This window comes from Salmo salar, chromosome 05 (genome assembly GCF_965601325.2).
Source record: "Salmo salar chromosome 05, fSalSal1, whole genome shotgun sequence".
Lineage (NCBI taxonomy): Eukaryota > Metazoa > Chordata > Actinopteri > Salmoniformes > Salmonidae > Salmo > Salmo salar.
In genome coordinates, this window is record NC_138295.1 from 42,959,651 (window position 1) to 42,972,397 (window position 12,747).

Sequence of the window (12,747 nt, forward strand, 5' to 3'; positions counted from 1 at the left end):
TTCTACTGCCAATGTTTGTCTATGGAGATTGCATGGCGGTGTGCTCAATTGTATACACCTGTCAGCAACGGGTGTGGCTGAAATAGTCAAATTCCCTCATTTGAAGGGGTGTCCACATACTTTTGTATATATAGTGTACATGTCGGTTGTTTTGCTCTAGGATGCTCACAAGACTCATCTGAAGTTAGCCTGGTACCAGTTTTTTTTTTTAAATGGAAGTATATATGAAAGTAGTTTCAGTGGTGTAAAGTACTTAAGGAAAAATACTTGAAAGTACTACTTAAGTAGTTTTTTGGTGTATCTGTACTTTACTATTTATATTTTTGACTACTTTTACTTCACTACATTCCTAAAGAAAAAAGTAGTTTTTACTCCATACATTTTCCCTGACACCTTAAAGCAATTTGAACGCTTAGCAGGACAGGAAAATTGCCTACTGTCATCCCTACTGTTTCTGATCTGGCGGACTCACTAAGCACATGTTTCGTTTTGAAATTATATCTTAGTGTTGGAGCGTGCCGCTAGCTATCTGTAAATTAAAATAACAAGAAAATGAGGCTGTCTGGTTTGCTTATTAGGCTAGGGGGCAGTATTTGCACGGCCGGATAAAAAAACGTACCCGATTTAATCTGGTTACTACTCCTGCCCAGTAACTAGAATATGCATATAATTGTTTGATTTGGATAGAAAACACCCTAACGTTTCTAAAACTGTTTGAATGGTGTCTGTGAGTATAACAGAACTCATATGGCAGTCAAAACCCTGAGACAAATCCTGACAGGAAACTGAAATCTGATGTGTGGATATCATTTCAAACATTTGCCATTGAAACACGCAGGGGCTTGTGATTCATTTAGCACTTCCTATGGCTTCCACTAGATGTCCCCAGTCTTTACAAAGTGGTTTGAGTCTCTACTATCAAAATTGACTGAAAGAGAGGATGTTTATCTTGGTCACAGGGGATGGGCCATTACCATTGTGACGTCGGCGCCCATGGGTACTCTCCCTTTTCGAAACGTTTTGAAAGACAATGCAACCGTCCCAATGGAATATTATTGAAGCCCTGGTTGAAAAAGCCCCTAAAGATTTATGTTATCCTCTTGAGGATACCCTAGGATAGGGGGCGCCACAGCGCATTTTGAAAAAAAATCGTTCCCATTTTCAACGGCCTACTAATCAAACTCAGAAGATAGGGCATGCATATACTTATTATATATGGATAGAAAACACTCTAAAGTTTCTAAAACTGTTTGAATGGTGTCTGTGAGTATAACAGAACTCATTTGGCAGGCAAAACCCTGAGACATTTTCTGACAGGAAGTGGATACCTGATGTGTTGTATTGAGTTTAAACCTATCCCATTGAAAAACACAGGGGTTTAGGAATATTTTGGCACTTCCTATTGCTTCCACTAGATGTCGCCAGTCCTTTCACAGTGGTTTGAGCCTTATAGAGTCAAAACTCAGTGAATGACAGGAGTTTGAAATTGGTCACAGGGGATGGGCCATCACCATTATGACGCCGGCGGCCATGTCTGCCCCCACCTTTGGAAACGGTTTTAAAGGCAATGAAATCATCCCCCTCGAATCTTATTGGCTCTCTTGGTGTTAGTGGCCCTGAACATTTATTTTATACAACGTTTGACATGTTTGAACGAACCTACATGCGCGAGGATTGCTTTCAGTATGAAGTGCAGAGCTGCGTTTGGAGAGAGCCATAGGACGCGCTACCAACATCAGGCTAATGGAACGTGAAGTATGGACTTTTTGCCTGAAAATACATCTGTTGTGGACCTGGGATGCTTTCTGATGAAGACAACTAAAGGTAGGCGATTATTGACAATATTATTGAAGATGAGATGGTTCATACTGTTGCATCCAAGATGGCGCCGAGCACTGTATATTAGCTGATTTTCTGAGTATCGCATCTCCTTTTATCGCAAAGTGTGATTACCCAGTAAAGTTAATTTAAAATCTGGTATGACGGGTGTTCTCAAGAGATATTCATCTATAAATGTTAGATTGACAATATACATTTAAAAAATCGTTATAGTATAGCAATTTATTGAAACGTAGCATTGTTTACCGGGACGCTTTTGAGGGGAAATTAGGTAGTCAACGTCAGACAGAGATGTAAAATGCTGTTTTTATATATAAATATGACCTTTATTGAACAAAAGAATGCATGCATTGTATAACATGATGTCCTAGGGGTGCCATCTGATGAAGTTTGTAAAAGGTTAGTGCTACATTTAGCTGTTTATTGATAATATGTGATGGAAGTGGTTGGTCGGAAAATGGCTATGAAGCTGCTTTTTACGATGGACTCATCTAATATAATCTAATGATTTGCTTTTCCTGTAAAACCTTTTTGAAATCGGACGACGTGGGTCGATTCAGGAGAGGTGTATCTATAAAAAAAAAAAAAAAAAATTTTTTATTTTTGTAAAAAATTATGCTAATTTTTTAATGCTAATTGGCGATATGATTTTTCGCTGGATTTTGATCCCGCTAACGGGATCAGATGCTCAAGTTAAACAACGTTTGACATGTTTGAACGAACTTAAATATATTTTTTTTGCTCATTCCTGACGACAAGTCAGACGCACACGGTACATTTTCACTAGCCTTCGGAGCGCGCTAACACTATTGGGACATAAATTATTAACTTTTTTTAACAAAACTACATTTGTTATGGACCTGGGATTCCTAGAAGTGCCTTCTGATAAAGATAATCAAAGGTAAGGGATTATTTACAATAGTATTTTTGATGGTTGATCGTTCCAAGATGGCTCCAACATTTATAGCCTAGACTTTTTTTCTGGGCATACCACGTCGTTTATTGCAAAGTTTGATTTCCCAGTAAAGTTATTTTTAAATCTGGCAAAGAGATGGCATTCAAGACATGTTAATCTATAAGTCTTTGAATGACAATATTACATTTTAACAATGTTTTCGAATAGTAATTTTGTAAATTGTAGCGCTGATTCATCGGAAGCATTTGAGGGAAAAGATTTTCTGAACGTCATGCGCCGATGTAAAATGCTGTTTTTAGATATAAATATGAACTTTATCGAACAAAAAATGCATGTGTTGTGTAACATGATGTCCTAGGAGTGTCATCTGATGAAGGTTGTCAAAGGTTAGTGCTGCATTTAGCTGTGTTTTGGGTATTTGTGATGCATGCTAGTTGCTTTGAAAATGGCTGTGTGATTATTTCTGGCTGGGTACTCTGCGGACATAATCTAATGTTTTGCTTTTGCTGTAAAGCCTTTTTGAAATTGGACAACTTGGTTCGATTCAGGAGAGGTGTATCTATAAAACGGTGTAAAATAGTCATATGTTTGAGAAATTTAAGTTATAGCATTTATGAGGTTTTGCATTTAGCGCGACACGATTCCACTGGCTGTTGATTAGGGTGGGACGCAAGCTGGCCCAGACAGGCTAATATAAGCAATTTTACATTATTTATACTTTTGATACTTAAGTATACTTGGCTACACTCCTCTGTGGAAGGGGTTCTACATGGAACCCAAAAGAGTTCTACCTGGAACCAAAAGGGTGCTATCTTCAACCTAAAATGGTTTTTCGGCTGTCCCCATAGGAAAACCCTTTGAAGAAACCTTTTTGGTTCCAGCTAGAACCCTTTTGGTTCCAGGTAGAACTCTTTTGGATTCCATGTATAAACCTTTCCACAGAGGGTTCTACATGGAACCCAAAAAGGTTCTACCTGGAACCAGAAAGGGTTCTCCTATAGGGACAGCCGAATAACCCTTTTGGAGCACTTTTTCTAAGAGTGTAAATAAAGGTTTAAATAAATAAATATCAATGTATTGTGTTGTCAAACACCAGTGAGCAGTCCAGTGTGACTCACCTTCCCACTGCGAACACAGTGGACTCTCTCCTCTCTCCCGGCGTTCTCGGCTTATTGGTCCGAGGTACACGGCTCCGACGTCGGGCCTTCTTGGAGCGCCCTTGCACACAGAGCGTGCAGGACTTGTGGTCAAGCTGGGCTCCAGAGTGCACGGTGTGGTGATGAGGTGGAATACCCCCGAGGCTCTCTTTGCGCAGTAACCTTTTGGAAAGACAAAGAAGGAATCACTCTGTCATATGTATTTTCCATTCAAACACACTGAACCATAGAACCCTGACATTAGCAAAAACATCCAAAGCCAAAGACACTTTTCCAGGAAGCAGCTGCCGGTTTATAGCATATTTATTGGAATCTGTCTGTGAAATATGAATCTCTAGTGTGATCTATTAGTCCCTTGGTTCCCGACTCTGACCGCCTCTGACCTCCCTCCCATCAGGACTATAGCGTCCCTGGGGAGGTGTCTGTAGCTGTGCTGTAGCTGGCTGAGAGAGGAGAGTGTGGGAAGAATACGAATGGGTGGCCAACGAATGCCACAGCCTTGTAGGCTGCTATCAGTCTGAGCACTAGCTTGGCAAACAGGCAGGAACACTAAAACACTCAACCTAGAGGTGCCAAGTAAGAATCTGGATTTAATTAAAAAGCATAAATCAGTTTTCCTTTCTCTAATACGCTAGTAGCACATCACAGCTATATTATCACAGCACATCACTGGGTCGGAGTTTCTCTCAAATGCCCTCAATCATCTCAACCTAGAATGCTTTATATGCAGTGGTGGAAAAAGTATCCAATTGTCATACTTGATTAAAAGTAAAGATACCTTAATAGAAAATAACTCACGTGAAAGTCATCCAGTAAAATACTACTTGAGTAAAAGTCTAAAATGTAAAAAGTAAATTAGTTGATTTAGGAATGTAGTGAAGTAAAAGTAAAAGTTGTAAAAAATATAAATAGTAAAGTACAGACCCCAAAAAACGACTTTAGTAGTACCTTAGTGTTTTTACTTAAGTACTTTATACCACTGTTTATTTATATGGATGTGAGTAGTAGCATGTTGTTGGGAGCTGTTGTGAGTAGAATAGATGTTTTCTCTTGTTCTGTTTCTTCCTCAAATGCTTTATATGGACGTGAGCAACACTTCGTTGGCATACAGTTGTAGCATAATATGTTGAGAGACTATTTGTGTTTTGCCTCAGAACACAGAAGTAAAGATCAGATCCCATAATAGGGCTGCTGATGCCAGGGCAACAATAAGCCAGGTGGCCCCATGGGACAGACAGCCCAAGGTAAGAGACACTGACTGCATACACAGCTGCCTACAGGGACACAGGAACAGAGGGGCTGAGCACCCCACTGTAAAGCTACCATCTGGTCCCAGGATAAATACAAGCTACACACAATACACTTTATCCAGGCTCAGTCTGACTACTACAGGCACAGTGAAATGTACACCCATTATTGTGGCCTCTCTGAAAACTCCACACCCTAAAGCAGGAGGGAAAACCTGTAGTATAGTACACCGAGTACAGAAGACCTACATTTGAACCATATGTATTATGTACCACATAAAGACTGGTTTGTTTAAGAGCTAAAAGGAACTAGGACTATATTACTTGAGAGACTTGGTGCTCTTAGGAAGTAAGGTGCTTGTTTACCTTAGCTCTGCACACTAAAAGACTTTCACCAAGGGTGATAATACAGCCATGGAGTAATGCCAGTCAGATGAACTAAACATCATGTAAATCAATGTTTTATATCTAAAAGAGGCTTAATGTTTGAACAAGCTGTGCTTCATTTTCTGAATCAAAACAGTTCACATTTTTAAGTGTAGTTATTTTCAGTATATTTTTAAGACAAGGTGAATGTGAATCCACTTACATGACTAATAGATAGCATAGCCAAATAAAAAAAGTTGGTATTAGCTATACATACGTAGGATCATGATGTTCACAAATATCCTGTTTTCCTAGCATCTCCTTGAAGGCTTCCATGTTGGCTAGAAGGCAAAACAGAACACACAAAAATACACATTTATTTTAAATTGTAATTCCTAAGGTATTGACGAAATCTAGTATCTATTGTGTTGTTTCTTGAGTTACTACCTTCATTTTCAATGATGCACTTCAGGATTTGTTCAACAGTGTCTTGATGGTCCTCTTCTTCATCATCTGTAACATATGAAAGATTGTCTGACGAAGCAGCTTGCACCCAAGCTTGCTCTGTCATCATTCGAGATTATTAAAGGAAATTCTCAAAGTTGTCGACCTTAAGCATTTTTTCATCACTTACTTCTTGTTTGTGTGAATCAACCGATTCTACAGCTCCTTGAAGGTAGTTTATTTCAACTAAAGCATCCACTAACGGGCCGGCTTTTGAAGTACCCAGTAATTTAATATGGAAAATATGACTTCTTTGTGAGTGTCCAATGTTTACATAGGAATTAATTTAATTCAAGCTGAGTAACATCCTCTTAAACTAAATAGTACAACAGAGTTCCTATGTTTCCTGTTTAGGAAAGGGCCAAGGCCCTTTGGATAAAGACCGACACCTCTGGAAAAAAGTCACACACCGTATGTATCTGCCTCAGAAAATCAATAATGGCCGCTTGTTAACTTCTTCAAGCCATATCCTTGATCCTGACATCAATGGATAGATCAAAGCCAAAATATAAAACTCTTTCTGACAGATCCTTGTTTTCCCTGGTAGATACTTACCATTCTTGTCTGGTCCCAGTTTCTGCTCACACTCCTCCTCATCTTCATCTTCCTCCTCCCCTGTCCTGCAGCGGTAGCCCTTCTTCTTCAGAAGATGGCAGACCAGGAAACCCAGGAGGCCCGTGATGAAGAAGAAGAAAACCAGGAGGAAGATCATGTATGGAGGAGGGGGTTCACCCACTGTCGATGCCTCCAGGTCCGTCATCTCTCAGCAGAGTCTTCACTCAACCTCTATCTTTACCGTAGTCCTATATAGGCAAGGGGCACATACATATGTACTGTACCGTAGAGTCAGTGATGAAACCTTGAAGGGGGTCCCCCACCACACTTAACAGACGTCAACTGTTGATCCATTCAGCAGCATTGATGGGCCTGCGTGCGTGGTCATGTCTGGCCATCTGAGCCTCCTGTGTGGAATAGATACCCCCCCCCCCCCTCAGCTTCCTTGCGTACCGCTGGCTAAAGCCAACTTTATCTATCTCAGCAGGCAGAGCTGGGCCAGTGGGTACACACCCTCTGATGTTTTTTTCACTGGGCATCTTAACCAACACACACACAGACACACTGCTAAATTCCACAGGCCAAGGAGTGAGGCTTTCATCGGTGACTCATTAATTCAAATTCCGTTGTATGGTACTTGATAGGTTGTAAAACCTGGCCAGCAAAATAACTCAATGTTTGTACTACAATGTTATTTTTAAACTTGTGAATTAAAGTTTAATGCTTCTGCTTACAGAGGAAGTTGGTCAATATTTTGGTCCATATTTTTCAGTTGAACTCTTATTATAGAGGGCCTAGACACAACCACCTAATGCCCATCACTCCAGCAGTTCAGACATATACTTCATTGCAGTTCCCCAGCAGCAGTAGAATTCCTGTGTCCCTCTAAAGAAAAAAAGTACATTCCCTTCTGCCTACTCTCCCAGCCTGACATTTTTACAATATGTGGGTGGAATTGGAAATGTATGGCAACTAATGTTTCTGTGAAATGTACAGTCTATCTGTCCCTCTAAATCATGCCACTTACTGATAAGGCTGTCACTAGTCTAGTGCCCTGTCACAAGAGGACCAGTCCTGTATACAGCTGACATGTTCTGTCAGACTTACATCAATTGATTATAGATTCTCAGTAGATCTGTTGAATTACAATGTCATTTGCAGTAAACATTGAATTTGCAGCAAAGAATGACAGGAAAGGACACGAGCAAACTGAAATATGGGGCAGAATATCTCTGCATCAGCATAAGCACAGATAATCTTGAGGTGACTCAGCAATATAATGCACTCCATCAGGAACACACACATTGATGACACTGCGGCAACATACTGTGTTTTTCCCTGTCACTGACGGCAAGCTCTGCACTAATAGCACTTCAAGCAGCATTTTTAAGAATAGCATAAAAAAACGTGATTCAATTGAGCTTTTTATTTGTGATGCCTGCTGTTGTTTATTTGTGATGCCTGCTGTTTTCCCCTTTTATTTCCTAGAGATTCATATCATTTCAAACTAGCTACAAATTGGAAATTTGAATTTCATAGATTAGTATCATATCAAATATACCTGACTTCTACTCACCATGGCTGACTGTTTCCACATTCCTACTCCTTCAGTGACATACATGACCTTTTGAATATCAACTTCCTTTCAGATAACCTTTACCATAACTTCAACTGTGAAGAATGCACAGCTGTGCAGTAAATGTTTTTGGGGGAGGGTAAGTGTTTAGGGGCATATTTGCATTACTGCATCATCAACATTAATTGTCTCAGTTCAAGTTCAAGTCTAGGGCTACACAAGTGACCTTGAGCTCAGTGATGACTACCTGACCTGCTGTTCCTAATCATATTACAAAAAACACTACAGCTACATGCTTACATAATTCACTAGAAACTAAAGACAGGCAATGGACAGTCAAGACAGCTATTAGGCAATGGCCACTAACTAGCATGTTGGTTAGGCAGGTGACAGAAGGTGAGGCCTTGAAAAAAAATCATAAACTCTATTTGATCAATGGATATACTTAACCTATTTAAGATCTTTCCACACTTTGTTATGGAAACACTGTAGCCTAACACTGTAGTTTACTTCAAGTTTGTTTAGATTTTCTAAAGACTTTAATCACTATTATTTAGTAAGAACATTTTTATACACTGATTATAGTGCATCCTTTGTCAGACAGCATTTAGGAATGTTCAAGTTCAACTTTTGTACTATCCTGTTAACCAAAAATAGTAAAGTCCGTTAATCAATTGTGACGTGAGCGGCGGTGGCCCATGACTGCAACAGTAGCCTTGAAGAACCAGAACAGAGTGACCATGACCATCCCGCAGTGCACTCTATCTTTTACACGTTTTTGGCGGCCTCGTTGCCCATGATGCCCTTGGCTTTGTAAATGCGCTAATTTAATTACGACACGCACACAATATGATGTAATTTTGACAATGACAAATGTGACAAAACCAGATATTCTTGCTGAGTCTAGTCTGAGTCGGAACTTGACCGAGAATGTACTTGAGTGTATGATACGCTCCATCATCATGACTAAATCAGGCGCTCTTCCATAATTAATCAATGACACAATGCTGCGCCAAATCACAAATATATCTATTAATTCTAATAATATCATTGCATAGTAACAATGTATCTACCGCTGAGCATAACAACATAGTCGCAATTCATTTGCTGCATCATACGCTCCCCAGGTTCGCTTGCTGATTTGAACATCCCACCCGCCCGTCGACAACCTATGATAAAACATTCCCCTTGGTCATTATTTAACGAGCCCTACTCACGTTCTTTCCGAAACATTAGGAACCCGTAGTAAATGTGGATGCTATCCCCATAGGTGTGTGATCTCCTGTAGTAAGTCTTTTGAGGTGCGCTTGTTGTCTTCTGACTGAACGAGAGCTGCTCTGGAGAAAACCGAGGGGACGAGATTCGTTATTTAAAGGGAAAATTATTATTTAAAGGGAAAATAACCTGTGCTTTTTATTTTGAGGCCAGATTTTTGGACTGTTATATTTGTACAATTCATCCAATTGGTCCAATTAATCTAGGCTAACCATTACACAATTTAAACGATTATTATAGTAGTCCTGTTAAAACTACAAACTAGACAAATTACGGTTAACTAAAATTAGATGTTGGTACATGAAGAACACCCTCTTAGAACAAAATAATAGCTGGACAGGTTCACACGTGGCATGATTAAACCCAAGTGATATCAAACATGAGTTTTGTCAGCACCTTGCATTATCCACATTAAAGGGGGAAACATTTGGATAACTAGAAGATATAGGCTACTGTATGTGAGCTAGGTCTATATAGGCCTACCTCACATACAGTCAAAGTTGCAGGCCCATTATGATATTCCTGAGAGACCAACTTGGCATATATAACAAGGCAATTAGAAATGCCATACGGGCTCATTTTTTCTGACTTGATCACCAATAATCAGAATAATTCGAGAGTGCATTCTCAACCATTAATGATAAATCTGATAAATCCTACCCTCGCAAACCTATATGAAATGTCCTTGCAATCTAAATGTGATGAGTTTGCTGCATATTTCAGAGATAAGATAGCAAACACTTGGCCGTGTATCAGTCAATCAAGACCCGATGAGAAGTTTGATAATATGTGCCCCAGTCTATCAGGCAAAGGCACTATGGAGTTATTTTCCCTAATTGACACAGACATACTCAGGAAAGTGATATCACAACTTAAGCCGTCTACCTGCCTTCTCAATCCTAACACCACCACCTGCTTCAAAATTAGTTTTTAATTGCATATCTGAAGAAATGCAATCTATTGTTAGTCACTCCCCACTGCACTAAAAACTGCTATGGTGAACCTAGGTAGTTATTATTGGAGCCAAAGCACAGAGACATAATCTGGCTGCACATTTTAATTCACAAGCAATAAAGATAAAACACCAGGTAAAAAAAATCCAGGTGTCATTTTATATTCTGAACTCAATTTCGAATCACACATATTAGGAATGTGACCTAATAGATTTTTACCAGCTGAGGAACATTATCAAGGTGCGGCTGTTTCTATCCCAGGCTGATCCATGCTTTTATTAGAAGCAGACTTGACTACTGTAATGCTCTCCTGTCTGGTCTACCCAAGAAAGCCATTGGTAAACTGCAAAACATACAGACCAAGACCGAGACACATTACACTGGTTTTAAAGTCTTTGCACTGGCTGCCTGTGAGATGTATAATTAATTTTAAGATTCTTCTATTGGTTTTTAAATCAAACCACGATTGTGCACCCCAATACATATCAGACATGCTTTTGAGTTATGTACCCAGTAGGTCCTTCAGGTCCTTTGGCTTTTTCACTATTACAAAGTTTAGGACTAAGAGGCTTGGAGAGGCAGCCTTTAGTTACTATGCCCCCTGCCTCCTGAATAGCCTGCCAGGGAACCCGAGAGGGGCAGAAACTTTGGGCATATTGAAAAGAAATCTTAAAACACAACTTTTTAGCTTTGCTTTTCCTTAGGGTACTTTTCAGTCTTTCAGTTTTTGTTATTATTATTTTGTTTTTATCCTCTTATGTCTGTTGGTTTTATTTATATATTTTTCCTGTGAAGTACGTTGTGTTGCGTTCATGTCTGAAATGTGCTATATAAATAATGCTTGATTTGATCTGATCTCTCATTGGCTAGAATAGTCCCACCTGATCTCGCCACGTTTCTGCCTGCCTTCCATCTTTGAGGACATGTATTTCCATTGTTAGAGCGGTCACTTGACTATCTTGTCAATATAATTGACAGTCTTTGATATGAGTGATGAGAAAAAACAGACGAGCCGCGAGCGTCAACGGCGTCAAATTAAAGAAAGTATATTTTTCTCGCGTCAACGCGGAGAACTGTTGGAAAATTTTGCGGGTAAATTGCGTGGGTCGTTTATAGAAAAGGAATTAGAGGAATTGTTATCATCAGCAGTGGCGATAAACTAGCAATCTCACTTTCTCCTTCTCTCTCTCTCTCTCTCTCAATTCAATTCAAGGGGCTTTATTGGCATGGGAAACATATGCTAACATTGCCAAAGAAAGTGAAGGAGATAATATACAAAAGTGAAATAAACAATAAAATGAACAGTAAACATTACACTCAAAGAAGTTCAAAAGAATAAAGACATTACAAATGTCATATTATGTATATATACACAGTCTCCCCCTCTCTCTCTCCCCACTTTCAGTCTGTATATTTGCATGATGTCCTGCTACCATGTCCCCAAAGGCAAGGGTTTGATAACACTGATGTATAGATGTTTATCTATGTTTAATAAAACTGAATTGTTGATTAATAAGACCCTGAGTTGTCTCTGTTATTATTCCTGGTATGGGATTTCAAACCCTGAATAAATTATCTGACTGCCAATCAGCTGCCCCCTGTGTCTTCACCTCAGAAGTGAACTTGCTGTGAGACTTGTGTTAAGATAAACTTCTTGGAGAGAGAAAGGTAGGTGAAGTCTTAGTGACTGATTCACATAGTTAGAATAGCTAGGAAATATGACTGTATAGGATTTATTACCTGCCATTACAATTGACTTTTACATAATGGAAAACATTATAATAGCTTTTTGGTTGATAGACAAGTCTGAGAGTGCTCACTTTGAGGTAGTTGACACATAGAGATAGATAGAGGACTCCAGTGCCCAAAATCCTGTATTAGCATGGGCAGCGCCATTGAGAACTTTCACAATTTTGAAGTAGCAGAAGCTCAATCCCTCTAATTCCTTTTCTACAAACGACCCACGCAATCCCAACTGTGGGACAGACTATGTTTGTTCCCACACTCGGGACTCTGACTCTCTATTGGCTACACTGACATTTTGCCTCCCATCCTATTCTAACCACCTCTCGCCGGCTTTGTATTCATGTTACCTGATGAAATTGCTGTACAATATGATCTTGTTGCCATCTAACGCATATTCAAATGTCATAAATCAACACTGCAGATCTCTCCCTGTCCTCTGCTGTGCCTTGATTGCCTTACTGTTGATGATATCTGGAAATGTGCATGTACACCGTGGCCCATCTACTGTTTCTAGCCCCAACTCTGACTTGTGCTCTGATATCTGCTTCACTGATTTCTGCTCTCATAAAAGCTTGGGTTTTCAACAAGTTAACACTAGAAGCTTATTACCAAA

At 39.6% G+C, this 12,747-nt stretch overlaps 1 protein-coding gene across 3 annotated transcripts in view; it reads right to left on the reverse strand.

Annotated features, from left to right (window-relative positions):
- The window catches only part of LOC106604951 (uncharacterized), a 30,908-nt gene extending 20,073 nt beyond the window's left edge, over nucleotides 1-10,835 (reverse strand). Inside the window, exons 1-5 of one of the 3 annotated variants that reach the window (XM_014200113.3) lie at nucleotides 9,378-10,835; nucleotides 6,585-6,832; nucleotides 5,973-6,083; nucleotides 5,803-5,866; nucleotides 3,874-4,074 (exon numbers count right to left, since the gene is read on the reverse strand). In XM_014200113.3, coding sequence (XP_014055588.1) covers nucleotides 3,874-4,074; nucleotides 5,803-5,866; nucleotides 5,973-6,083; nucleotides 6,585-6,789 — 581 coding nt within the window. In that variant the 5' untranslated portion in view covers nucleotides 6,790-6,832; nucleotides 9,378-10,835. Of the gene's footprint in view, nucleotides 1-3,873; nucleotides 4,075-5,802; nucleotides 5,867-5,972; nucleotides 6,084-6,584; nucleotides 9,333-9,377 lie in introns of those variants that run through there. The other 2 variants (XR_014392329.1, XM_014200116.3) reach the window with 2 other exon arrangements.
- Between the last annotated feature and the right edge of the window lie 1,912 nt (nucleotides 10,836-12,747).